Here is a 27,406-nt window from a genome sequence, read left to right on the forward strand (position 1 = left end):
TTTCTCCTGGACTGTATCTTTTGGTAATTGAGAATGTTTCAAATTCTTCGCCTTCTGCCCATTGTGGCCATGTCTGTCTCTGCAGTGGTGATCCCCAACTCACTCGGACAATACGATGTGTTTTATCACACGGCCAAAATGGTCGAAAAGACCAGAGTCGATCCCTTTGCTCCCACCCACTGCAAAGTCGCTCTCAAGAAGAAAGACTACCTGCCCCCCGCAACAGCCGAATATTACTCCGAACTATACGGCGCATACGGACTTCCTAACGGTTCGCTTCAATCCATCTCTTTCCAGGCATGCCCAGAGCTGCCACGAGGCCATCACCTCTATTTTCCGGTGGTGATCTTCTCGCCTGCTCTCGGCACGACACGACTGTTCTATAATGCCATTGCGCAGGCTGTAGCCAGCGCCGGGTACATCGTGGTGTCTCTTGACCATCCCTATGATACCGAGTTTCTGGAGTTCCCAGACGGAAGCATCGTGACTGCAGCAAACATCAGTGACGCGCAGGTTCCACTAGATCTCGAAACCAGAGCTCAGGATGTGAGGTTCGTGCTGGATCAGCTGGGCACAAAGGCTGGCGTCGCAGCCCTACTCCCTGGAACAGGGGCTGCGGGATTAAGAACTCGGCACGTTGCGATATATGGTCACTCAGTCGGGGGTGCAGCTACCGCCGCAGCCATGCATCTGGACCGTCGGATTGTTGCAGGTGCAAACTTGGACGGGTCAATGTTTGGACCGGTAATTCAAAAAGGCCTTCAGGGACCATTCCTCCTATTCGGACATAAAAACAAGACCCAGAGGACAGACTCAACGTAGAAAGAGTTTTGGTCAAATCTGCAGGGGTGGAAATTAGAGCTGGAAGTCGCCAAGATTCAACACTACGCATTCTCCGACTTGCCGTTTCTATTGAAGCTCCTGCGTCTGCCTGTTGAGAAGATACCGGCCATTCAAATGATGGTTGGAACTTTAGACGGAGCCAAGGGATTTGAAATTGTTCACCGAAACGTCGCTGCCTTCTTAGGCTTTGGGCTTGGCCAAACCTCGCAGTGTCCGCTTCAAGAGACAATCTCGGAGTATTCGGAGATATCGGTCTTTGCGCGCAGTAAATGAGAAAATACTTAGGACAACAGATTGAATATATGACCAATTAGTGCCGTGAGTGGCCCACATGCACACAGGCCTTCGGTTGAATGATTGGTTAATATCTAATCTGAGGGTCTCACGTATCTGTTGATGAGTAGCGTGTCTTTCGGATGAATAATCAATATTAAAGAAAGCTATAGTCGACTCTAGATACAAGACCTAGCGCGAGGAAGCAAGAGAAAGATAGCTTTCTCGTGTTCAGGGGAACCCAGATGCGCCATGTGGGTCCGTGTCCTCCGCTTAGCGTGTACGCCTCATGTATATCCCTGACATACGTAGTTGGGACCTTGCGCAGCTCCTGGGGCCCAGACAATCTCTATGCTTGAGCAGGAATCGCCAAAACGAGGGTTGGTCGGGTTTTCAAAGTTGCGCCGAAGTTGTTCTTTTCGGAGCATTTGTTCTCATGACATTATGTAATGGTTGACAATCAACTTTCAAAGGGATATGCAGGCTACAACAACGATATATATTATATTAGTATGTACATGTAGAATGTTGCACTTCCTGAAAACAAACCTAGAGCCTCGCCTTTCTTGGAATGGGAGCGTCATCAAAAAATGGGACTCTGCGTCATGGCGTTGGTGTTCAATGTGACCGAAAGTTGAACCCTCGTTTTTCGCAGTAGTGGGGGACTAATGCAATTTGTAGCTCTTAATCACCATTGGAGAGCCAAGATCAACCGCTCCTGGCGCCCCAGTGTAAGATTTCCCTTTGCAATCAGCGCCGGAGTACACAGTGTATACACTCGGGTCTGGCCAGAAAGGAGTATTTGCGTCAAATACGATGGTGCCGAATCGGGGACCGTCGGATCGAACGTTGTTGCAGCGGACGTCCTCTGTCCCAGAGGCATGGATGTGGTGGGAGGAAGCGGGATGCTTGTGGTAATTTTCGTCATAAAAGGTGAGATCCCATGCCGAGGAGATAGAGATAAAGGCAAAACCGGTGAGGATGGACAAGACCTTCATTTTGGCAGATAGTCTCTTTCGAGTATTAGCCCAGCCCAGCCTTGAATTTTCATAAACTGTCAATCCTTACAGGGTTATTTTAAGGGTATTGAGGAGGGTTTGCCCTTGTTTTCTTGGATACTCGAACTGCCGTGGTTTGGTTGAGGTGGGAATTCTGTTCTGGGAAGGTTTGGGGGTCTTATACCTCAATTTCTTGAGGCTGAACAGTGGGTTTATGATGGCTTGGTTGCAGCACAATTTCTCGTAAATAAGCTTTCAATGAAGCTTCTCTTGCTCGTAACCAAGGAATTTCTCGTAAATAAGCTTCCAATGAAGCTTCCCTTGCCCTGAATACGAGCTTTAGACTGAATTTGAGCAGGAACAATTGTTTGAAACGAAGGTAGAAAAACTAGCTAATTCTTTCATTGGATGGAGTGGCACGCTCCACGCTCCATAACAAGTTCGGTCAAATTTAATCAAACTCGGTTGCTTTTTGAAAGCAAAGTACAATCATGATTAGCCGTTAATTTTGACAGGGCGCGAAAAATTGGGGGCAAGGGAGGCAGGTCACAGCCTCGTAAGAACCACCACCGCGAAACCGGTCCGAATGATGTTATCGAAGGGATTTTTCCGCGGCCCATTAACCCGTCTTTTCTCTCATTTGGCCCCATAAAAGGTGGGGCTAGAAAAGTAGCCGAGTAAAGATGGCCCCAATGGTGTAGCAGATAATTTGCGCAGGCCCTACCCCCTTTTTATGGCAAATGAATTTACATCGCTTGAATGTCCTAATGTTACATCGCGCACGGTGAACCCTGTAGTACGAGATTTAGGACGATATCACATCCGTCTAGGGCTACTGTACCAAACGGAGATGCCGATAAATGCGCAGAACATAAGAATAATTATTTAGGCGGACTTCTCGAAGAGGCGCAAAAATTTTTTAATTTCTTTTAGTTTTTTTTTTCAGACAACGAGCAATGAACAAATGGGAAGACCAACAAACTTATCACTTTTCCATTGGCTAGTCTCTTAAGTACCAATTTTTTTTAATGTTTTTTTGCAACACAGATTTGACTCCGAATATTAATTTATCAAAGCGTTTTGAAAACCTAAAGATTTCGAGACAGAACATGCTTCTAAAAACGGCATCATCTCCTTTTATTTAATTTAGAAGTCGCATCTGTGCAAGAACAGCTTTCTATTTAAAAAATCGACTTAACTCATATACTGTAAAACCTGCTTAGTACGATGCCCCGTGCACAGCCAATTTGTATCGTACTAAGGAGGTATCGCAGTATAATGTTTCAAATATATATTTTTGGTTCACATGCAAAATTTCATTTAAAAAAGGACCTAATATCGCTCTGCTTTTGCGCATTTAACTTCCTAGTCTGTATCACTCTCTCATGCCTATAAAGATTGGATATCATCTGCGCTGAGCCTTCTTCTTGCTGCTCTTCGTATAGGCATAGTGTCTCCAACGCCTTTATAGCATTGTTTATTGATACCAATGGTATATCAGGTAATACAGATATATCATCATCATCTACTTCTTCCTCGAATTGACTGAGTACTATATTATCCAAGGTCTCAATTCCATCTTGGACTATTTCATCCTCAGGATTGAGAAAGCACTCAGTATTCATAAGATCAACCACTTGGGGTCTTAATATTGAGAGATTGGATGAGATTTCATCAATTATCAGCTGGGTATTTGGATCTTGATCAGAGCTATCATCAAATAATGCTTTTTTGAAACAATTACTGATAGATTGAGCTGATATATCAAGTTCCCAAGTTTGTATTGCCCATTGTAATGCTTTGAGAACATTCATCGATTTGATAGGATCTCGACCTTGATCAAATTCAGATACCATGAATTAAACCCATTTTCGTTTCCAATAGGCTTTCTAAGTCCGAATAATCCCTTGATCCAATGGCTGATATTGGCTTGTTGAATTTGGAGGAAGCCAAACAATCAAAGTATTTTGTAATGGCCAAGAACTTTTATTGATAGATTGTGCTGCAGCTTCATGAGCTGAGAAATTATCCATCAATAGAATAACTTTTCGATTAACCATTTGTTGATCAAACCATCGAAGCCATTCTTCAAAAAACTTGCTAACCATCCAAGCTTTTGAATTCTACTTCCATTGAAGATTCAAGTTCTCAATATTAATCTTTGCGCGAGCAAAAGCACGAGGCTTTTTGGCTGTTCCAATAAACCAAGGATAGAGTTTTTCAGAGCCATCAGCATTACAATAAAACAGAGCTGAAATTCTTGCTTTTTGTTGCTTTTGTCCAGGTAAAGGCTTTGTAGTAAGACTTCGATCAGGAACTCGTTTCCAATAAAGAGCAGTTTCATCACAGTTGAAAATATCCTTTGGATTATATGTCTTTAAAAGATGTCGAATTGGAATCATAGCTTCAGCTGCAGTTTCTGAAGTACTTCCAAGTTCACTAAATAGTCGACGATCCCGAATATTTTCTCGGTTTTGAAAGGCAGATAACCATCCATTGCTGAAAGTCGGAATCGGTTGATTGGTATACATTGGAAGCTTAGTCCAGTAATCCCGAGCTTTTTCTCGGATAACTTCTTGAGATATTGGAATATTGCCTTCAGCAAGAGTAATCTAATGGATTAATGCAGCTTCAAGATCTGGCCACTTTGCAGTACGTCGTCGCTTTGCATTGATAACGCAGTCAGAAGGATTGGTATCCAGATATTCGTATTTTGATGATAGAATAGCAGATAAAGTAGATTGTGTAGGACGATGGTTGTATTTCTCATTAAACCAATGAGCTAGTTGTTGTTGTGTAGCAGAAGGAAATTGTCGATGTTGCTCCCTGAGAGCAGCCTTTTGGCGGTTTGAAATTGCTTGACGGGGCATTCTGATTGGTTAGATTGATTTGTAATATGGCTTAGTAATATATTCGATAGTACGATATAGGTAGAAGAGTAAAAAGGAGGCTACGATATACCGCTTTATCAAGGTTTTAGCGATATTTGTATGGTGGATCCAATTTTTAGCCGAAAATTTATCGCACTAAGGGGGATATCGCACTAAACCTACATCGTACTAAGCAGGTTTTACAGTATTTACTTTGCTAGTTTTAGTCACGCACTATTTATCGACCCGCAAATTCGTCCACTATTTCTTAATGGATCATTTCAAGATTTCCAGGCTACCCATTCATGCTCTCCATTACCCCCTCCAAATTATTATTTTCTCTAATTGAGCTTTGCGCCGTTACTTCTTTGTCAGGTATCTGGAGTGGAATCATTCTGCTTTCGGCGCGATCTATCATACATGGTCAGCAGAGAGAACAGGGAGGGTCTGCTTCACTCACTATTCTCACAACCCGAGTAAGACTGCCAAATCCAGGCAAGGTAGAGACGTCGACTCTATTAGTGGGAACACTAGAAACAGGGATGGTTCTCAAGGAATATTCCCGTCGGCATGGTGTCAAGTGCTAGGGTTGATGCACATACCTGCCATGAACGTATTTTTCTATCGAGTAAAGACAAGCTAGAGACGGTATTGTGAGCGTCAGTACACTTACAAGTATGAGGAATCAGGTTCCGTACCACAGATAGAAGATCCAAGGTGCAGACCATATTCGATGCAGACATGTGCCACTTTGTCCTTTTTCATCCTGGAAAAAGACATAGGCCAGGCTGGATATGTTCAATCGTTGCAGTACAAAAGACGGGCGAGGTGGAAGAGAAAAGTGTCCATGTCTTAAGTTGGGCTGACTGGGGCGTGTTTTGAAAGATACCGTTGTGCTGAGGCCTGTGGGACATATTTTTATAGTGCCGCGGGCGCGTTGTCGCTCGCGCAGCTGTGATCGAGGGTCCGACTGAGTTGGCCCTCATATCGTGGCCTGTTGAACCGTTTCACGATTGATTATATGCTATTTCGATTGGAAACGCAGTTTTCATCTCGATGAAAAACTATTCTGAAGTCTTATTCCAGGATTTCAACGTCGCTTCAACGTTCGTGACGCAGCTACCAAATCAAAACATCAACAACGGATCGTGTCAACTTTCATAAACATGAGCTTCTACCAGTCAAAACAAAATCTGCGGCATCATTTAACTTGTTCTCGACGATGATAATTGCGCATTTCGGTGATGAATATTTGACACTCAACATCGTACGGATAAATTTGTATGCAGACTCATCGACCAGCCTACTTTTGATATCATGGTGTTGGGATGTTTGTTTTCCTGCTTCCTCTAGCATCAATTTCTGTCTAACATGCTATTTTCAAGGTGTTGATTTGCATAAAATATCGATTCCTGAGGCCCTGCAAATAAAACTGGTTCCCAAAAGTATATTTCCCGGCGATCAGCATGGTCGAGCCCATCGCAAATGGAAGGGGAGTAAGTAGAAAACGATGGACACATGCGGAACTTGTCTGTGTCACTGTAAACATGCTCAGGTAAACTACCTCGCTACGATCTGAAATCTCGAAAAGTACCAAGCAAGCACTCATGCCGCGATCTTTTTCCGTTAATCCCATTTACACTAGGAGCCATACATGTAGGGTCCAGGGTGACCGTTCAGAGCACTGAATCCGAGCGCACTGTCCTCGATCAGGACGGTTCCATTGATATATCCCGTCATAAGCAAGTCATCACACAATATGTGAACAAGAAAAATAAGGTGGAATAGGGATTAATCACCATCTCAGCTGCGCGCATAGCTTTTCCCTCGGCGATTTCCTCGACTGTTCCCTGCATCTCGGGGATTCGAGCCTCCCTCAAACGATGTGCTACCGCAGCGACAAAGACGAATTTCGTGAACCGAAACGAGTGTGTGTATTCTAGGTTACTGTAACAGCGCTATCACGAAGGTTACATAACTATCTCCCAGTAGTTACAAAGTGGACACCTTGTTACTAAGGCTCCGATCACCTGATTCCGATGTTGAGAACGGATATCCCACCTACACTAGTTAGTTAGTTAACTAATGTAATATGGGAATGCTCGCTGGCAGTCTGCGTTGGCAGACGGGTCGATTGCAAGAGGGCAAAACCACCACACTCGCAGAGTGCAGGAGAGTAGTAGACAAAGCGTGACGCTATCGAGATGCGACTAATAAGACATTCGAGTCTTCATGGACATGCGATATACCGATACCGCAACCTCAGCCTCAGTAGCCTCAGCAGAAAGAATAATTCATAAGGGGGAACATGCATTGTTGTTATTGATACTATCGAACGAACGCTACTTAATCTCACGAAACGAAATAGTAGCCTTGTTGCTAAGGCCTTAGTCACATGACTACAGGATACCGATGTTGAGAGCGGAAATCCCCATTACACTAGTTAACTAGTTAGTTATCAATTCCCTATTACATAATCTCATTTGGGGGGCTGCCACTAAACAGTTGGGGTGTCCGTATTAATTCCCCCTGCCTTCGGGTATCCGCGTGTCCTGCTTCATTCCCACAAATTCGGGTTAACCTCATCTTGTTCAGCCAAGCATGAATATCGCTGTGCAGTTAAAGCCCTCCCTCCACGGGACCCAGCGCACCACCGCCATAGTCGTTAGCGACGACGAACCCTTGACATTTGACACCACTGGCCCTACCCTAACATACACCTATACCGATCTAACTACTGCCGACCATTTCCGCCTGCTTGAGCTCCTTCCCGGAAAGGGCTCGTCGGCCCTCCAATGCAATATCCAGTCTTATCGTCTCGATGCATTTACGCTGCCCCCATACAGGGCGCTCTCCTACTCTGGCATAGAGTCCCAGTACGAAAACTTGGTCGCAGCCGGCCAAAAAGTATTGATCGATTCCCCACTGAGGCAGTTATACGAATTTCGGCATCCTCTCTTTTGCGAAGGTCGGAAACTTCTGATCACAACCAGCCTCCGGGATGCCCTTCGACGAATCCGCCATGCAAGACTGCCGGTAAAGCTTTGGGTTGACGCAATTTGTATCAACCAGGAAAATCTCATCGAGCGTTCGTCTCATGCGAGGATGGTCCCCCGCATTTACCGCCGTGCTACAAACGTTATAGCTTGGCTGGGTGAGGCCGATGAAGACAGTGACAAAGCCATCACGGCCGTTCAGAGAATGGTAGAAGAAACCAAGCATGACAGACCTTCGTTCAACGTACTATCGTCTGAGGACATCAAATCCTTCGTACGCTTTCTTAAGCGCCCAATTTTCCGTCGCCTCTGGTGCGTGGTAGAAACAGTTGTCGCCAAAGATGCAAGAATCCTGTGCGGATCGCTTCCCTCTCCCAACATCCTAACTGGACCGTGCGTCTCCTATGAAAGGCTAGGCTGGGCGTGTGGAGTCATGAGAAGCCTTGTATCCGAGCATGTCGAGTTCTTCGAAGAGGCAAAGCGGTTGCTATCATTCTGCAACCTCGCTATTCAGGCTCGCATTGGACTCAGTACTGGGAAAGTCAATCCGTATCAACTGGCATACGATCTCCGCGAATATGAGTCTACCGATCCCTTAGACAAAGTATTCGCCTTCTATGCACTCCCTAATACTGATTGTCCCGTATCGTTAGGGGAGGTCCCCATCGCTACTACTGAAGACGAGCTTGCTAGGTTGAGTACCTCCGAGCCTCTTCTTATGCGCAAGTTGACCATCAACTGGGCTCAAACAAAATGGGAGCAACATGCAGGGTTGGAACCCTTATGTTCCGCGAACACACGGATAGATGCTTTGGTGGAACACGTCAATCACTACTACAGGACCGTCATTACCTTGTTAGAGTGTTTACTCGAAAGCTGCAGTGGCAGCTCTCGGAAAGAGAGATCGGTCTGGTTCTCCAGGTTGTGGGAAGCAGTCGATTTTCAACAAATAGCGATTCGGCGCTTTTTGGACAAGAACGCAGATGGGATCACCTCTTCGGACGAATTGGTCATGTTTCGTCGTATCTCGACGGATCTAGAAACCAGTCTATGGCTTTGTGAAGACATTTATACTTCACAAGTCGACGGCAAATGTGGCCCAGAAGATGCGCCCTACCTTAGCAACAGGATTGAGGCCTTTAAAAGGATGCAGAACTGTTTAAGCACTGGCGGTGACTCGTCGTCTATCGGAAGCAGCGACTACGATTCTGACGTGCATTTTGACCAGAGGCTGCATAGCCCTGAGCCAAGTAGTGAGATTTCGTCGTTTAGTAAAGTAGAGGCTACACAACACACTGAAAATGAAGCTCCTGCTGAAGATAGTATTTCCGAGACGGTCGGTGTGAATGATGTGAGTGGAAGCTTAATCGCAGTCAGCAGCGCTTTAAGGGGACTGATTAGCGTCAACAGCAGGTTTCGACGAGCCAAGAAGAAACCGGGGACGACAGAGGCGAGAGCGGACCACGAAATATTGAAAACGACTTACGTCTTCAGCAAGATGAAGGCCACGTGCCCGCCGAAATATTCCTTGCCGTCTCTATGATGGCGGCTGGTGTGGAACTACGCCACGCCATGGGGCTGGAGTATATGGCTCCAAGGGTACGTGAATTTTCCCGTCTCGTTACGTCCGAGGAGGCGAGAGCATAAAAATAGTTCTTACAAGAAATAGATCCATGGTTGCGACTCGACATGCGCACGAGAGGGTCACGATCACACTGTCCCCGAAAACAGAGCATTAGCTATTCCAGACTATAGCCTGTCCACAGCTGAAGCCTACCGCGCCTTTACAATCCAACGTTTGCTCCAAGATCAGAACCTTGACTTACTTTCATCCGTCGACGCATTCTACCAGGGAGGCAGGGTGGCCGACCTACCTTCCTGGGTCCCTGATTATTCAATTAAATTAGACAATCGTATTGTGCCTTTGGTTAGCCCGGAACACCACGGTCGACCAGTTTTTGGAGGCGCAAGCAGCACAAACCCTGAAATACTTTGGGAGGAGAGTGACCCTAATGCTTTGAAACTGGCTGGTCGCTTCTTTGACACCATTTCTGCCGTTTCTACGCTCCGATCAGAAGTACAAGGATTCAAACCGCTCCACGAAGAGTGGATGAGCATGACGGACGGGGAAGGCGTTGAGCCCACACAGGATCGCCAACCGCCTCCGAAGGGAGATGATAAAGAAGCCTATGATAGGGTTTGGAAAGGCAACATGGCCATGCCCGACAGTTTGCTTACTCCACCCGCCGACACGAGTCAAGTCGTGGCGGCATATGATCCGTGACTTCATGCAGTGGTTTCATGGTTGGCACGATCGACCATACGGGCTGAGCAAAGCCACTTGGCAGTGCTACTTTGCCTTTTTAGCTCTCCTTGCCGCCCAACAGAGCGGTGCTACGACTGAACCCGCGTTGAAGCGGGCCTTCGAGGAGGGAGGTATTGCCCCAGGAGTCACGATCACGGATCATAATGAGGGCTTCTTCGGAGCCGTCCGATCCGTCGCCGTGGGCCGAAGACTGGCTGTCACAAAAGCTGGAGGGGTAACCTGGGGCCCGGAGACAACCGAGGTTGGCGACATGATATGCGTGATAAAAGGCGCAAAGGTGCCTTTCGTTATTCGCAAGGTTGGCGGCACGGAGAGCTCTTTTAACTTTATTGGTGAATGCTGCTGCCACGAGTTGGCCCACCTAGAAATGGCCGATGACGACACGGGCTGGACAACCATTCGTCTAATCTGAACAGCCGAAAATATACAGTGACACGACTTAATATAGTAACACCATGGCCCCAGACGGAAATTGTTAACTTAATTCACAATCGAGAGGCCTATCTGGTGCAGTCGTCTTGCCGCGCGTGCTTTGATATTCGGGTCTCCATAGATATGTTCGAGGTAGTCGAGTAACGCTTGTGGTTCACCGGTGTTTCGGCGTCGTTTTACAAAGGTTCCGGTGTTCTTCCAGGCGAGCTTTTCTAATCTAGAGAACACATACATGAATTTTTCCTGGGGGTAACCGATAGCTTCACTGTCCACGCTAAGCTTAACCCTCGATCAAAATGAGCCAGGTTGGCAAATCGCTTGTGCTTCCACTGAATAGCTTTGGGTCCGGTAGACGTGGCTTCGGCCGATAGATAGTCTCCGTTCATTGGGGCTCGAGCTCCGTCTCGGCCGCTGATCGTGCTGGTGTTGACTGTCCTTCGTTCGTCGTCGTTGTGGTTGTCGTCGCGATCAGTGGGGCTGCTGCTCTAGCATTGCCTCGAGACGCCGTATCCGTTCTTCTTGGGTGGCATTTTGCTGGGTACGTCGCTCCCTTTATTAGTTCTCCATAGCTGAAGTCTGAGCTATCTGTTGTACTGCTCACATGACGTGTCGGTCGACCTCGCTGGCTCATCTTCTCTGCGACATATACGTGATGTACCATTGTCACTTCGTGAGTCATAGCGAATAATTTCAGCGTCACCGTTCTAGCTTTCAAAGCCGAGGAGTAAGGCTCATAAGAATGTTTTGAATTCGACATTGTGCTGGCCAATGACGCGGTAGGCCGTCGGGCCGTGCCGATCAGAACAACCAATCAGGCTTGGTTTAGAGAGCTAGCCACTTATGACTTAGTTGCTCGTGAGAAGGTTCACGTGAGACCACATCTCGGGCGAACCGAAAAATTTCTCTTCCCTGGACAGATCCCATTGACCCTGACTCCACATGATCGATGACCCTCATTTGTCGGAACTCAGTGGAAGTCTGACATAGGGGTGCACCAATAGGATATCATCAGGTCTGAATTGCTGTAATGCTGCGGATTCTTTTCCCACAGTAGCCGATGGGCTATCGCAAACCTCCATTCCTGATCACTTTGAAAAGGAAATGAAAGACCAACCTCAGCAATAGGACACAGAGATCCGATCAAAGTGCTAAGCCAGTACTTTTTTGATGTCCCTCCTATAGTAAGCTGTCTCCAGCGGAAAAGTCTAATCGTGGCTCGTCCTTCCCTTTACACGATGAGCTGTGTGGATTAGCCGCTTAAAATAGAAGCAACTTGCCAGCCAGTTCAGTTTGAATATGCTTCAACCCACTACATTGAATGTTCAAGAAGCGATAGACGATGTCAATTTTGCTCTATTCGTGGCAATTAAACGCTGGACCAATTCATTGGTCATATTGAGAGGTGGGGATCGGAATTCATTTACGGCGTATATTGTACTTCGTATGTTCTCCTAGCTTTGAGTTTTAAACCCCATTTTTGCGGACCTTCTTTTCACAAACAGCATAGCCTTCGTGTACAAACCGCTATGGCGGAAATCTTCAGAGTGATATTAAGTTAGGTGTACACAAGCGTAAATGTCGTGAGGAACCTAGTAATTCTATCCTGAAAGAAGTATGCATGACCTCTTCCTTTCCCCGGTGGGCCTTGGTAGCTGCGATGCGATGATAACCTAAACGATATATGGTCAGCTATAGTCGGTGAATAGGAGAGAGTGACAGGGATTGGCACCTCTTCAAAGACTTCTTCCACACCAATTTTCTCCAAAGCAGAGCATTCGATATATTTAACAGCACCCAATCTCTTAGCTAACTTATGACCCTCCTCTCTTGTCACTTGTTTCCCCCGCCCGTTATTAGCTCGGGAGCTTTGCTCATTCCTCAAATCAACCCGAGTTCTAATAAGCAACCACGGAACGCCCGGACAGAAATATTGGATTTCATCCAGCCAGATCTCCACATTTTCAAAGGATGGCCATCCCGAGAAACAGACAAGGAGGACGTCTGTTCCAGGGTATGAAAGCTGGCGGAGGCGGTCATGTTCTTCGGGTTTGTAGGTGTCCCACAGTCCCAGGTCGTAGGACTGATCGCCGACTCTGGTGGTAATGAATGAAATAGTCAGTGAAATTCGATTTATATCCTCTAGAATAGGAGGATTTACCTAACTTTGGTGGAATAATTGTCAAAAACGATGGGGACTCGTTCCGGGGGACAAAAATAATTAGCTGTGTATTGGATTAGGAGGGTGGTCTTGCCAACACCGTTATCCCCGACCACCACACACCTAGCTTGGTAAAAACCGTATTAGCAAAGAGCCAAAGTCTCTGAGGGCGTTGGGAATATATCCCGAACTTAATAGACTGAGTAGTGTCAGACATGGCTGATTCGATTTGATTTGGATTATTCCTTTGGGTTTTCGCGGCCATAGGCTGCATGTGCCCCCGAGGAAGTAGTCCTAAGCACAATCCACGGGCACCACGTCAAGTTTCTCATGCAGGATCCACATCAGAAAGTTGATTCTGACGTCCTTGTTCACCTCCCCTGAAGAAAGAGTCTGTCTTTGAGGGTTGGAGTTGCATGAGTGTTGAATTTGTCATTGGGTTACCACGGAGCCCAGGCTCTTCCGCGCCCGCACTAAGCCCCATGGGGTTAGCTGGTGTCGTAAAATCCCCAGCTGAAGGCCTGGGGAAAATTTTGGGGCCGTTTGATAATGTCGAGACTATGGAGCGATAAATTTACAGCTAGGGCATGATGATTAAAGATTGATCTATATTTCCTGATGTTGGGTATGGTGATTTGGATTTCCGGTAACGTGGCTGCCATAACCTTGAGTACTACAAATAAGAGGATGTCGGAGCAAGCTGAGGCAGTAATGGCTAGTAAGCCTAACTAGTACTGTAGGCGAAGCGGAACCAATCTTGGATGCGAAAGTTGATTGATTGAAGAAAGAACGAATACTGTAAAATATATCCCGCATACTCCTGGAGATGTATTGTAAAATATAGACTATTTTAGAAAGCGATCTAGATTTAAGCGCTTAATATAATATCCAACCATGAATTCATGATTCCCATAGTTTGGTTTTACTTTCTGGGAATCAAGTGTAAAGAATGTGAGGTGGAACTAAATTCAAAAACTACTCTATCTATCGCCCCTAGTGAGCTCGCACTAGGCAACAGTCCTCGCCAGGTGTTAGAACAATGGATTTATCCTTTCTCGTGGTGTCCGGTGTTAATCCCCGTTACGGTGACCACAATGAATCCGCCGTGATTATACGGTCCGGCCCGGTGCGGTTAGCGCTGAGCACGACCGCACATACGCACCAAAATCAGGGGGAAACGGGACATAAAAAGTATCCGACTTCTTTCTACCCGCCTCGCACTCGGGCCCGAAAGCTAGTTTTACAATACTAGTGAAAGTGGTGTCGCTCGAGAAAGGAGACAGGACAATTACAAAAATGAATCAGCCAGTTTTAGGGGGTTGGAAGAACGTGAGAAGAAAGGGATCCCAATAGTGCAATAGGTTCCCTCAGCCTGATATGGTTGAAAGGAACACTACTACTGTATCGATGAAACGTAAGAATCGTGATCCGTCGACTATCTAGAGAGAAAGAGGAATATAAGCCCCATAAGGCCCAAGAAACCAGAAGCAATCACGTTGAAGGGAAATGACGAAGCTATTTAGCGACCTTCATACTCCGCCGTGGCCCAGTGGACATGCCCCGATGAGGGTGGTGTTTGAGCTGTCCCACGATAAGCATCACCTGCTGTTATCATCCCGGTTCGGCCCCGTTTGTTCCTATCGTTGAGTCGATCCTCCCATGTACGTATAGATCGTCACAGTTTTCTGGTTGGTATTTGCGGTAACCCCAAAACCCCTAGCCATACAAAATGATTGGGATACGCCAAATCCCAGCGACCCCTATAGAATAGATCATAGGTATGAAAGTGTATTAAACACAATTCATAAGCTAAAAATTTCCTTATTAGGAGAGTCTATACTTTAGAGGTCTCTTGGCGGTTCTATGTCCAGGTCTACCTAGCAGTTCTGGAGAACCAGAATCAACACCTTTTCAGCTCATCTTTTGGTATTTCCCCTTTTGGTTCCGCTGCGCTAGTGGACTAGCGAATCTATTGTATTTCCATGGCTATACAGGGCATCCCTGATATTGTTGGTTTTCCGCCGCCGCTAAATACAGGTTTGAGCTTAGTTGCTAGGAAGTGCTCTCAAATTTGCCAATCAACAATACGGTACGCACGCCCCTTGACTCATGCAATAACCCAGGAGACTGACTTCATGACACTGAAATACCCGTATAGCCTCTATATTGCTCTGGATGTGGCCAACTAGCGATCTACTCCCCGTGGAGATTGCGCTGTCAGTGTCAAATTACGTTCGTAATCCTTACACATATATTCTCCTCGAGGCAATCATTGTAGGCAGAAGTGATAGGCATAAATAGAGGTATCTACCTCTTAAAACCGATATTTTCAAAGTAACAAGTATCAAATCATAAACTTATCGATACATCTTTTGTCCGTCACAAAATTAACTATGGCCACCGCAACCCCGAACCTGACCGTTGTTCTCGGCGCAGCTGGATTCCAACGAGCAAGGTAACCAACACACTGTTGCTGAAGCCGAAGAGATGCTACAGGCGCTAAAGCAAGATGGCATCACGCGAATTGATAGGCCCGGATCTACGGATCGAGCGAGTAGCTCCTGGGCCAGACCAATGCTGCTGCTCACTTTGTCGTTGATATGAAGGATTCTGGTGGGCTCACGCCGGGCAACTCCACGGAGGAGAAAGTCATTACGGGTGCAGAGAGTCTGCGAAAGCCGCCTACATACGGACAAAGTAAGTAAGACATGTTGATTGGAAAAGAAAGTTAATCCGGAAAGGATTTTTTGACGGATGTAATACCAATATTACAGGTGAACATCTTCTACCTCCACGCCCCTGACCGTCAAAGCCCCTTAGAAGAAAACCTTGAAGGAATCAACCAGCTATACTGGGCCGGGAAATTCAAGTCCTTTGGCATCTCGAACTTTCCCGCAGATAAAGTGGAAACTGTCATTCAGCTAGCAAAGCAGAAGAGATTCGTCTACCCAGAGTCTACGAAGGAAACTACAATCCTCTCTCCCGGAAGCAGGAGGTAGAATTATTCCCGATCTTGAGCATGTACAATCTGGCGTTCTATGTCTGCAGCCCGCTAGCAGGGGGACTTTTAGCCAAGTCCAAAAAGGATATGCTGAAAGGTGGGCTATCAGGGCGGATGGGACCCCAATTCGATGTTTCGGATGGTTTACTATGGACTCTACAATAAGCCTCTCTTTCCGGATGCACTGGATTATTGGGCCAAGATTGCGACCGAGGCTAAAATTTCGACTGCTGAACTGGCATATGGTTGTTGGGGCCAGCAGTATTGGTCAGCTGAAACTGACAATGCAGGGACTTCGTCGTGGGCCGCTGAGTGATGATACTGTGAGGAAAGTCAAGAAGGTGTGCGAGAAGGTCAAGGATAAGTCTGTCCCAGATAACTTCAATGATTGGTTTTGTAATCAGTAATTTGCATGGGTCGAACGTGGATATTATTATTTTAGTGTAAATCGCGTTGCACCACCAGGCCGATTACAAGAACGCATTATATTCTCAATCTCGGGAAATGTTCTATACAGACGTTAGCCTCGATTCTAAATCTCTCAATCCTTTTTTTATCTACATCGTCCTTCGAAAAATTGATCGGCTTTAACCCGAAGGCGGCATAATAGCAAAACGTTACTGATAAGGAGATAGAGAACCCGGGTTCTACAAAGAAGGAAATAAGCGGCCAGGCAAAGGGACGGTTGTACACGATAGGAGCAGCCCCGTACTTACAGGGCGCACGCGCTGTACAGGATGCCGGCGAGTGGGCGACCCTGCGACGAACGATCTAGAGAGGGATTAGGGTGAATTCTCAGCTTCCGGACCCCGGGTCAGGCAGGAAGTCTGTCCCAGCCCTCCGCCGAACGTCCTCTGTCTCCAAATCCGCGACTCCTCCCACTCCACCCGAACGACCTACCCCACAACGCACCACCCAGGAGAAATTCTCCATCTCGACCACCTATTCCACTATCACTGCCAGAGCTCTGTCATTCCAATCACAATTTCTCAATGGCGTTACTCTGCTTCAACTAGCCCAATATGGCTTTCACTACCAACCGTAACGAAGATTCGGTGGTCTAGCATGCTGCTTTCCTAGTCAATCTTTCAAACGCCTAGACAGCTTCCAACGCGTACTTTCCCGAGAAACATAGCAACTAAATGTGGACAACTGTATATGGGAGTTATCTATGACGAGCTGAAACAACATCTCGAGCCTGCCAACAGACTCGACATTTTAACCAACGCATCCCCTCTACCGAGGCAGTCAACTCCAAGCCACTATCCTCTTTTGGAATGCGAACCACTCAAGAAGACGACCACAAACGCCAGCACACAGACAACAACTTAATCAACACCAGAAGTACCCGCTACAGGAGAGAAATATTCGAACACTAACCTCGGCTCCTTTACTCAATCGCTATCCGCCACAACCGACCTAGAACCACAAATAGCCCCACCGACCTACTCTCCACAGCCTCCGCAGCCGATACCGCCCACTACCTCGCCCCAAAATCAAGTAACGACGTATGCTTCTGTCCTCCAGCGATCCATCGCATCCAACGCCAGGATCAATTCCTTTAACGCAAGATCCTATCACTCTAACCAAATCCGTACTCACAATTAAAGGTCTTCACCGTTTTCACAATAAGCCGTCACCGTTCCAGCTCGAAAATAAGCCAAAGTAACATGTGACTAAACGAATTCGAATCAAAATCACATCTGCAACACAATCAATCTCCAAATTCTTAGCTTCACCTTTGTCCGTGTTCTCACAGTTCTTAACAGAAATGTAGCTAAAATCGAACGCTTACTGTCCGTCCCATTCGTAATTCCACCATAGCCGCGCTATTAGGGAAGCCTGATACCACAAATAGTAAAAAGGTCACGATAGGCTTTACTAGGTGAGACTCAAAGTTCATCGTTCGGGAAATTTGGAACAATCTCAGGATCAATCAAGATGTATTTAGAAAGTAGTTGTAGCCTGCATATCGTTCGCGAAGTTGTTTTACCCAACTAGGCCAAAATACGATCCGTACCCAACCTTGTGGGATGTGGTTTATAATCCAACTCGCACACACACACACACACACTCTCTCTCTCTCTCTCTCTCTCTCTCTCTCTCTCTCTCTCTCTCTCTCTCTCTCTCTATCTCAAAAACTTTTGACGTCCTGGCTGCAGAGATGCCTCACGAGGCTGCAAAGCACTTTGGTGGGAAGAAAGTCAAGGCAAGCCGGTTAGTGTTGAAAGTGTATTATCAAAGTAAATGCAAGAAGTAATAGTACTAGCATCAACTGAATCAGTCGATTGGGTGCCATGCCGACTAGATGACTCCAGGTGTCCACCACAGGCGCATTGGACCAAAGACAGACTTACGTCCAGTTTCCTCCTTCCATCAAGAATACAAATGTGAAGCCTTTTTTTCGAGAGCCTTGAATAAAGGTGAAATAGCCACAGTCTGGGCTGGGACAACTGGTTCTAAATCATCCGAGCTTGAATTCAATGTCATCATATTGGTCGTAATCAAGATTCAAGAAGGATTGGCCTAAGTTACTAGGGAATTCGAAATAATAGTCACGTGTAGATTGTGACACAGGCTGGTGAGCAAGCCAATTTCCAAAAACCTGCTGTTCTGAAATCAGAATTGCATCATAACTACCGTAAAGCAATCGAGTTTTCAATAAGGAAGATTCCATAAGAGGGACTTCCGATATGAGACCTTGAAGTTGTCGGCGATGCATTAATAGATAGATGGGTGGGACACCTACGGAAACTGCTTCCTCTGATATGATAAGGATTTTGACGGTATAAAACCGAACGGTATAAAACCGACTAAGTCAAACTGCTGCCTGATGGCGTACAAAAATAGGCAAAATAATAGAATATCTCTTTAGTACTTACTTTTCTTCAGGAAAGGATCATAACTATTTTTACAGCGGAAAAGTCTCATTTGGTCCACTTCGATGTAAACCTTAAACAAGTACTTAATATTTCATCCAATGAGTGCACAGTGCACGGAGCACAGTACAATCACGAGTGTCCACGTATCCACGTATTTTTGCTGTGTTGGGGCCCATAGGCCCTAGTAGGCTTTGTTCCAGCCTACTGGCTCCGCACTAACCCTTCTTGGACCCCGACCACCTACTGCGGGGACAGTTCAATGGCGAAGAACCAAACCACTTGTGTGAGACCCAGGAATCTCGTTAATTCCCACTGTGAGACTTTGAGTGCTCTTCAATATATATATTCTATGCGAGTAAGCCCTTTTTAAAATATATCGTATCTATCGCATGAAGTGGATTAACAGTAACCGTTCATACCATAACCAGGGACATTCTGCTGACAATGGCCGCTGCACCAAACCCGATACTGATGTCCACAAAACGCATCTCCCTACGTCGTTTGTTTCCCAATGATTTTAAGCTTCTCTGTCTCCTGAACAACGACGAAGGTGTTATGACATATCTAGACCATAAACCACCCTCAATGGAGGAAGTCAATCTCGAAGTTCAGCATATCATTGATTACTATGCCAGATGGCCGAAGTTCGGCCGATGGATTGCAGAGAGCCCTAGAGGCGAGTTTCTCGGCTGGTTCTCTCTCGCAGGATCTGAGCAGGAAATGCCAGCTACGCTTGAAGTAGGCTACCGGCTCCGTCGCCAATATTGGGGCATGGGTCTTGCAACCGAGGGTACTCGTCTACTTCTTGAGTATGCATTTTTGCATAACCCAATGGTGGAGCGGGTTATTGGAAGCACGATGTTTATCAATGAGCGATCTCGGCATGTGATGGAGAAATGTGGAATGAGACATGAAAGGACGTTTCATCTTAGTTTTGAGGATCCGCTGCCTGGTACTGAGCATGGTGAAGTGTTGTATGAGATTACCAAGGAAGAGTGGAAGAAGCAACAGACCTAAGACCAACCCTTCTGTCCTGCAGTCGCTCGTGAGCCGCACCTATTGGGTCTGCAGTAGAATATTTGCCTCGCCATCAGATTTGAGCTTGCGCAAGGCAAAATTTACATCGAGCTCCTGGGAACTATGTCAAAATATGCCAGGGACTGGCATGCAGTATACACGATTCGTGCAGGGTACGGTTCCACACGGCTCATCTATGCTACTCTGAACAAGAGGAAGCTAATTTTCTTCTGTTTTCTCGCGCTAAGTCTTGTGTCTAAGATCAACTTGTGGCTTTCTACTCTTGGTTGTTAATGCCCTGAAAAACACAATCCGGATCTACAGTACGTGAGCCCTTGACAGCCAGGTTCCTAGGAGTAGAGACCGCTTGCTCCTCGGAATCAGGCTCTTCTGAGAACTTCAAAGGTCCATAATATTATGTGATGAACTCTAAATAAACTTGTAATCGGATTAGCCCAACTATGGGAGCTCACGTATACAAATATGTGAATGCAGATCAAATATTCTTGAGATCAAAGCCGCTTGCAACAAAGTCTCGCTATAAATACTGCCCTGCATGTCTTTGTGATGAAACAATCATCGCATAATAGCGCAACGAGCTCTCTCTTATTCACATCGCGAAAATAGAGGTATCAAAATAGCGAGATAATCTCATCCTTTTCGAAATCATGGCGCACCTCCCACCTATCATTCGTGAGTCACTACCACACATACAAGTATAAGTACGACCAAAGGCAGCTGACCCGTCTGATGATATCAGCCCTCCAAGGAGCTTCTGATCTAGTTGGTCCGTTGCCATGCGACAAGTCTCTAGATGTCTCTTACCCCAACCAATGGGCACAAGCCGCCCTGTCCTTTGCTATCATGCAAGGAAACCTGTCAAACATCCAAAAGTTACTTCGTCGACATGATATTGATATCAATGTTCGGAGCCCGAAATCCCAACCTCCAATCCTGATAGCCCTCGAATATCAACAATACGAGATCGTGAGGATCCTTCTGAAAGATCCGCGACTCAATATCGACATGCAAGATGACCGAGGATACACCGCACTTCATCTGGCTGTGATATACGACGACCCTTTTGCAATGCAAATCCTCTTGGATCACAAACATATTGGCGTCAATCATTTAGATTTCGCGGGTAATAGCGCACTTCTTCTAGCTGTCTACGACGGCCTTGATCTCAAGAGAAACGAGATTATAGATCTTCTACTTTCAAATTTGAAGACTCTGGTGGTGAATGAGCGAGACCAGAGAGGCCGCTCGGTACTGTGGCATGCAGCAAACACTGGCAACAAAAGACTAATTTGTCAACTGGCGCAGCTGCAGGATCTGGAGCCCGAGATTGCGGACAATGATGGTGTGTCTCCCCTGGACCAAGCTAGGAAAAGAGGGAGCATCGAGATAGTTGCGCTTCTGCAGAGACTTGCTGCACGTGCTAGCTCAGGGGGGATATCCACGCATGACATGCGATGGCCTGATAATCGCAAACTTGAAATGTATTGATAAAAGGCTAGGTCATTCAAGCCAACAAGAAAGATATTTCGGGATGTTCTGTCTGAACAACGTTCTTGGGAGGTTTGCAAACCAAGGGTTTGTTTCTCGGGGGTAATCTGTTTTCGAAATCTTCCATGTGTGCATAGAGCCTATACTGTACATGCTGTTTCTCCTCGAGTACCTTGAACTCTAATCGCTGAAAGTCCCCATCAAGTGGTAGGTCAGGGGAAGCCATAGGCTAGATCGCGAATCTAGGTCGTAACGTTAGCGTTGAGAGTTTGAACCTACCCTCTCAGCGATACGATCCCTTATCTTCGTGGCTCATTTATTTCATAGAGTCAATACGTAAGAGGACTTCTGCTTCTGGAGAAATAACAGTATCGTAAGCGCCGGCACTGAGTGCCGTTGCATTGACCTGGCGTGTCTTAAGGTGGGACACATGGGAATGAGATTTCCGTTAACACCGGCGAGCTCGCGGTCATGCTGGACCTATATCTTGGCTGATGATTGTGCGGCTCCTGGAATTCTTCTAATGTGGCCTGCTAATGAGTTTCGCCATTGATATTCGCTGTCCTCTATGGCATCGGCTTCTAACCTAATTATCCACCCGGGAGTCAATCATGCGAGACTCATTTTTTGTGAGGCAATATTGTTTCCACGTTGGTGAGTGTCACCTTTCCATTATTAGTTCGACCTTCGAAACATTTTAGCTTTTGACAGCATCGTCCAGGATTGCTATACTAGTCGGCAACATGATTCTGCGGCAAAGAAGTCTTCGGATACAGGTCGTATAACTGAAGAGTGCGTTTAACCATTCCTGAATCAGACATTATTTCAAGAGGGCAGAAATCTGATAGGTATAAAATGGCATAAAGTTGGAGGTGAATGCCAATATTCAATTTTTACAGGCTATAAATAGAAAGCTATAATTTCGCGATCCCAGCTTGGTTGTCGTCTGGAATGTCATTATTGACGTCAGTGTTGACACCATACAATATAATCAAGTTCACATGGCTTCGCACACTACCATGAGCGTCATTGATAAGGAGTTTGAGCGTCTGAAGAATATGCGGGAGAACCGATTGAACAAAGACATTATGAATTACCTCGATAAAACACATAACGAGATCCAACTCAGGGGCATATGCAACCCCAGAGGCCCGTATAGGAAGTCGCTCATTCATTATGCCGCGATGGGAGATTGCACTGCGCTTCTTCAAAGTCTGCTGGATATCGATGCTCCTGTCGATGACCTTAATCATAATAAACGAACACCTCTCTCTTGGGCCGCAGAGAATGGCTCTCTCGGTGCCACCAGAATTCTGCTGAAGAACGGTGCCAAGGTAAATTCCCTGGATGATATGTACTGCTCGCCGCTTACATGGTTGATTAGTGCTGGTAGTCCTCAATACAAGGATCTCGAAGCTACCAGATCATACCTCAATGAGAACGGGGCCACTACGAAGGTGCGAAACGCGCATGGATACTTAATAAATTGCGACTCCTCTGAGGATTAGAATGAGGCTATAGGGGTCTCTTTTGGCCTAGTGAAGCCAAAATTTGTCTCGATTGAAGCCAGCATAGATAGTTCCAGCTTCAAGGTCCCAGCAATACAATAAAAATAGTCGGACACAGTCTTGTACGAGGCCCAAGTCTGCCAGAGCTTGTAGTCTAAGAAACTAGTATCGATTATGAAAGAAGATGAGATTTGAGAAAAGAATAGGGATTCGTGTTGCCAGTTCCTCATGGCCATCAAATAGAGTGTTATTTACGGAGCAATGAATAGTTCCTTGTCATCCGTGTCTAGATCACTGATGCATTTTGGCCTGCTCCAGCTCTCCCATTGCCTTATTATACTCATGGTACGAGGTCCATGAATAATTGCGCAGACGTTCGAGTTCAGAAATGAGATTCTGTTGGTGATTTTCAAATAGCGATACCTGCTCCTCGATTTGGCAAAATACAAGATAGAAACGTGTTCTTGCTTGGTGTCATCTTGGATTTTCAAGGAAAGCTATTGGGAATTAGTAGGAATATTTTGATTGTGCACAGCAGACTCACTGTAGCGCATGGAACGGAGATCAGAGGTGAGGGCCGTGGATGACACGTATCTGTTGGGGGTCATTTCGCAGGCTGCCTTTGCGGGTGTACGCCAGTCGGGAGTCCGATGGGTTATGATGGTCACAGGTTCGACTGCACGTTGGATACTTATACCCTGGCCGAGGAGTCACAGAATACCGTGATTCGGCATGCTTCCAATCCTACTCCCAGGATTCAAGTCGCGCTTCCTCGAGCCTCGAGTCCGTTCCTATAGCTATGAAGGATCAAAAAGACGTGCTTTTAAGGTGAGTGGCGTAAAGGAGCGGGCGAAATATATCGTTCTGTTCGTGTGCTATCATAATATTGTCCCCCATAATACTGAGCTACGAGAGGCCTTCCTACGAAGTTAGACGGGGTGAGATGCGCAATTTTGTATATGCCGAGACCAAAAATGTAGAGGCAGACTGCACTTGTTCAGTCTAGAGTCACGCCTGAGCATTTTCAGATGTCAATCTAGCCAGTAAGACGCATAAAATATAATTGTGAAGCAAGGGATGTGGATTTCGCCACTCAACTCGCACGTTCAAGAATGCCAAGCCGAACCCCAATCTCCTCTTGAGCACACATAATGCGGAATCTTTTTTTACTTCCGTTGATTTACTGCCCTCGCCCTTTCAATTCACCGCTCTATTCAGACTGCTTTTTATGGGCCACCATCTTTAAGCGAATGCTTGCATGCAGCACCTTTTCGGTGCTAACTATGTATGTACCTGTCCTGATGTGAGATAAAGTCGCGCGCTCAGAATCGCTGGAATAGCCAAGAAGCCTGTGCTCACAATACATCGAATAGAAGGAAAGAACAACCTCATTTTTATAGCCCTTTCCATTACATTATCGGCTCTTGGAAATCCTGATTCGTTGATTCAGAGCGAGAAAAGATGTATTGGTGAGTCTTGAATAGCCTTCATTTTCTGACACACTCTCTTCCAGCACTCTCAAGGGCAACTAATTAATTTTGACCTCTACAGTAGCTGGGAAATTATGACATTAAACCACTTAGTCGAGGCTCTCTGAAATATTCTGGTTAGTTTTCCTGATGGTACCCGCCTTCGCTGCAAGGTATCGCCAATAGGGACATGACGATGCCGTGGCTAATGGTTTTCATTTAAAAGAGGTTTCGCTCTCCCCTCATATGCAGTCCACCAAGGTCCATCGTAATTGAAGATCCGCTCAGGATGAATGTGTCATCGATTTATGCAATCGTTGCTGGAGGCTGCTTTTTAGCTCTCTTCCTGATCCAGACCCGAACCACTATGATTAGCTGGATCGAGGCCTGTTCTGTTTTGATCTCTCGGCACCTCACACTTCCTGCTCTCATCCACAGGCATCGAATTTGGGGCCCCTGGTCCCGGCTGCATGTTCTCATCTATTTTGCCTACATTGTGTTCATTATCACAGTGGTTTTCTTCCATACAAACTCCATCGCCCAAGCTGGCCGTCGAGCCGGAGAGCTGGCTCTCATCAACCTTACTTTCCCCCTCTCAGCCACTCACCTCGGTTACCTGGCTGGCCTTCTGGGTATCACCTGGCGCACTTGCTGCAAGATCCATCAGGCATCAGGTTGGATGTCCGTTGCTCTGCTGTCTTTTCACGTGGTTGCAGAATGCCAGAGTCGGGGATTTAATTTTCCACTTGGGGAAACACGTAACTTGTTTACCTTGATTGTACGTTTCTTTCTCGCCGTCATAAAAACAGGGCTAACACCGATAGGGATCATCTTCTTTAGCCACTCTTGCCCTCCTCTCTCTCTCCCAGCTCCGTCGACGGTGTTATGAAATCTTCCTCCGAAGCCACCAAATCTTGACTGCTTTCTTTGTATATGGTACGTGGCGACATCTCCCAGATCAGAGTCGTTTGCCAAAATTGTACCTTTACGTGCCGCTGGCGTCCCTGGCCCTGACTACATTCCTGGAGATTGTCAACTTATGTTACACGAACGGGCTATTTTCGGGCCACGGTGCTCCTCGGGCATTTGTATCCTTCACTCCAGAAGGATCTCTTACACATCCTAAGCTCAGAAAAGCGACCCAGATTCGTCTGGTTCTGTCCCGATCTATCAAGATCGATGCGGGCCAGTATATCAACCTGTGGATGCCGTCAGTTGGATCTTGGTCGTGGCTTCAAACGCACCCTTTCATAGTCACATCGTGGTCGCGCGGAAGGCATGACATGATTGAATTATTTGTGCAGCCACGCAGTGGCATGACATCAGACCTACTGAGTCTTGCCGCTGGCGCTCCTGGCTATCCGGTACCATTCCTGGCCATGTTCACAGGACCACATGGTACCAGTGAGATTGTTGACGGGTATGAAACCGTGCTACTGATTGCGAGTGGTTTTGGGATCGCCGCAACAATTCCGTATCTGAAGAAGATGATACATGGATATAATACCTGCACACTTCATGTCCGTCGGCTCCATTTGGTGTGGCAGATAGAATCAATTGGTGAGAAGACCCTTCCGTTTCCAGTCAGCCAGCACCAGCACTAACAAATTAGAAATGGTCGGCGCAGCCGAGGACCTGCTCAACCCCCTCCTGGAGGACGATATTATAGATAAAGGCTATGTATGTCACCGGCTTCAAAATGGAAACTATATTTGGTACTGATGGTAATATGTCTACAGATTGTCAGCATTTCAATCTACGTGGAAAAAGGGCTTGCTCATGATAAGACGCCAATAGGAAAACATGAAAGAGCCTGCTTTTACCAAGGCGCACCCGATTATGACAACGTAGTCTCGCTCGAGGCATCGGGAGACCAGATTGAGAGGCTACCGAACATCCACGATGAGCAAGGCCGGATCTTGGTGATGGGTAAGTGACCCTACTGTAGCCTGGCTCTATTCTATCGTATACTAATTTCTTTCTAGTTTCAGCAGCAGGTAGTCTCAGAGACCAGATCCGAAAGACCGTCAAGGGCTTTTTGCATCGTGGCGTGAGGCTTTCGGAGCTGGAATATCAGCCGGAGTAATTAGATGATAGGGAGATCGCATGCAGCAAATGCAATGAGTAGACCCGAGCATATAATGCTAGTTGGAGTCTTTTTCTATGCACTTAAAAAACTAGTAAAAATGTGATATTGGGTGATCGAAATACAATTTACGATGGAAACTTTGCCTATCTGGTCGCTGAATCTCCCTGATCAGCCAAGCTAAATGAGCCACTTGGTCAATCATGAATTTAATAGGGCCATGCATTACACTGAAAACCAGCGGCTAGACCTTGATCGATGATGCAATTAATTCAAAACTTTTCTATCAAAATCAAAACGGGTATTATTTAATAGCAGACAGAACAAAAGCTTGGACCATGGGAACATGAAGATCGTCAGTTACCGTACCGTACATGGATTTTTTTTATCAGTCGAGTTGTTGCTGCGGTGGCCGACAACGCAGAGGGTGACAGTATGGAAATTTGACTTCTGCTTTAATCGTTCTTCATGGGCCCTGGCGTGTACGAGTAGAATGTGCGAGCAGAGATCAACGCGAACCACGCAAGTCCGATGAGATTCCCTGGGCAGCATGGAATTTCCGTCAACAGTCGTTGCTAGATATTATTAGTACCGTTTGAAAGAACTGTTTTGGAAAAAAACTGAGGGAAACAAACCTCTTTCAGTTCCTCAAAAGAGCCTGCCGAGGTCGTCGCGCAGAGAAATTCGATCGCAGCCGGGCAGGTTCTCCAGCGGTCGAGATTATCAATTCCTACTGCCCCATCTTCTTTGACATATTTTTGCATCAATTCCATCAGGATTCTCGAGACTGGTGCCAGGTCTCTGATGTCGATCGTGTCCTGTTGCCGGAACACACAGCAATCGATCCGTGCTACCGTGCCTTGTTAGGTGAGATTGACTTGGAAGGTAGTAATGGATTAAATTAACCGATTTTGACCTGCCCATTGAGATTCACAATGACGCTAGAATAGTCCAGAGATGTGTGATGGAAGTTGTTCGCCACGAGATATAACAGCCCGTCAACGAGCTGTACATAATCAGCCATTTGGCCATCTGGCA

The 27,406-nt window shown here is 46.3% G+C and overlaps 11 protein-coding genes across 11 annotated transcripts; 8 read left to right on the forward strand and 3 right to left on the reverse strand.

Annotated features, from left to right (window-relative positions):
* Nucleotides 1-69: 69 nt before the first annotated feature.
* Nucleotides 70-1,116, forward strand: N7509_000041 (alpha/beta hydrolase family protein; the record flags this gene model as incomplete). The annotated part of the gene is made up of 2 exons (XM_056624688.1): nt 70-744; nt 823-1,116. The coding sequence occupies 2 exons, from the start codon at nt 70-72 to the stop codon at nt 1,114-1,116; spliced, it is 969 nt and encodes a 322-aa protein (XP_056494789.1).
* A 665-nt stretch (nt 1,117-1,781) lies between these two features.
* N7509_000042 (uncharacterized protein) lies at nt 1,782-2,114 on the reverse strand (the record flags this gene model as incomplete). The annotated part of the gene is made up of 1 exon (XM_056624689.1): nt 1,782-2,114. The coding sequence occupies one exon, from the start codon at nt 2,112-2,114 to the stop codon at nt 1,782-1,784; it is 333 nt and encodes a 110-aa protein (XP_056494790.1).
* A 5,471-nt stretch (nt 2,115-7,585) lies between these two features.
* N7509_000043 (HET domain-containing protein) lies at nt 7,586-9,523 on the forward strand (the record flags this gene model as incomplete). Its single annotated transcript, XM_056624690.1, has 1 exon — nt 7,586-9,523. One exon carries the CDS (start codon nt 7,586-7,588, stop codon nt 9,521-9,523), a length of 1,938 nt encoding a protein of 645 aa, XP_056494791.1.
* A 745-nt stretch (nt 9,524-10,268) lies between these two features.
* Nucleotides 10,269-10,718, forward strand: N7509_000044 (Heterokaryon incompatibility; the record flags this gene model as incomplete). Its single annotated transcript, XM_056624691.1, has 1 exon — nt 10,269-10,718. The coding sequence occupies one exon, from the start codon at nt 10,269-10,271 to the stop codon at nt 10,716-10,718; it is 450 nt and encodes a 149-aa protein (XP_056494792.1).
* A 402-nt stretch (nt 10,719-11,120) lies between these two features.
* Nucleotides 11,121-11,495, reverse strand: N7509_000045 (uncharacterized protein; the record flags this gene model as incomplete). Its single annotated transcript, XM_056624692.1, has 1 exon — nt 11,121-11,495. One exon carries the CDS (start codon nt 11,493-11,495, stop codon nt 11,121-11,123), a length of 375 nt encoding a protein of 124 aa, XP_056494793.1.
* Nucleotides 11,496-12,293: 798 nt separating this feature from the next.
* N7509_000046 (Rho family protein) lies at nt 12,294-13,113 on the reverse strand (the record flags this gene model as incomplete). Its single annotated transcript, XM_056624693.1, has 3 exons — nt 12,294-12,831; nt 12,897-13,019; nt 13,088-13,113. The coding sequence occupies 3 exons, from the start codon at nt 13,111-13,113 to the stop codon at nt 12,294-12,296; spliced, it is 687 nt and encodes a 228-aa protein (XP_056494794.1).
* A 2,383-nt stretch (nt 13,114-15,496) lies between these two features.
* On the forward strand, nt 15,497-15,895 carry N7509_000047 (uncharacterized protein; the record flags this gene model as incomplete). The annotated part of the gene is made up of 2 exons (XM_056624694.1): nt 15,497-15,593; nt 15,717-15,895. 2 exons carry the CDS (start codon nt 15,497-15,499, stop codon nt 15,893-15,895), a joined length of 276 nt encoding a protein of 91 aa, XP_056494795.1.
* A 739-nt stretch (nt 15,896-16,634) lies between these two features.
* On the forward strand, nt 16,635-16,942 carry N7509_000048 (uncharacterized protein; the record flags this gene model as incomplete). Its single annotated transcript, XM_056624695.1, has 2 exons — nt 16,635-16,644; nt 16,677-16,942. The coding sequence occupies 2 exons, from the start codon at nt 16,635-16,637 to the stop codon at nt 16,940-16,942; spliced, it is 276 nt and encodes a 91-aa protein (XP_056494796.1).
* Nucleotides 16,943-17,174: 232 nt separating this feature from the next.
* N7509_000049 (uncharacterized protein) lies at nt 17,175-17,721 on the forward strand (the record flags this gene model as incomplete). Its single annotated transcript, XM_056624696.1, has 4 exons — nt 17,175-17,241; nt 17,356-17,405; nt 17,508-17,569; nt 17,631-17,721. 4 exons carry the CDS (start codon nt 17,175-17,177, stop codon nt 17,719-17,721), a joined length of 270 nt encoding a protein of 89 aa, XP_056494797.1.
* Nucleotides 17,722-19,223: 1,502 nt separating this feature from the next.
* N7509_000050 (GNAT family N-acetyltransferase) lies at nt 19,224-19,796 on the forward strand (the record flags this gene model as incomplete). Its single annotated transcript, XM_056624697.1, has 1 exon — nt 19,224-19,796. One exon carries the CDS (start codon nt 19,224-19,226, stop codon nt 19,794-19,796), a length of 573 nt encoding a protein of 190 aa, XP_056494798.1.
* A 2,528-nt stretch (nt 19,797-22,324) lies between these two features.
* On the forward strand, nt 22,325-22,813 carry N7509_000051 (ankyrin repeat domain-containing protein; the record flags this gene model as incomplete). Its single annotated transcript, XM_056624698.1, has 1 exon — nt 22,325-22,813. One exon carries the CDS (start codon nt 22,325-22,327, stop codon nt 22,811-22,813), a length of 489 nt encoding a protein of 162 aa, XP_056494799.1.
* Between the last annotated feature and the right edge of the window lie 4,593 nt (nt 22,814-27,406).

The sequence above is a fragment of the Penicillium cosmopolitanum genome, assembly GCF_028827165.1.
Source record: "Penicillium cosmopolitanum strain IBT 29677 chromosome Unknown utg000001l:1.0-706529.0:1.0-706990.0, whole genome shotgun sequence".
Taxonomy (NCBI): domain Eukaryota; kingdom Fungi; phylum Ascomycota; class Eurotiomycetes; order Eurotiales; family Aspergillaceae; genus Penicillium; species Penicillium cosmopolitanum.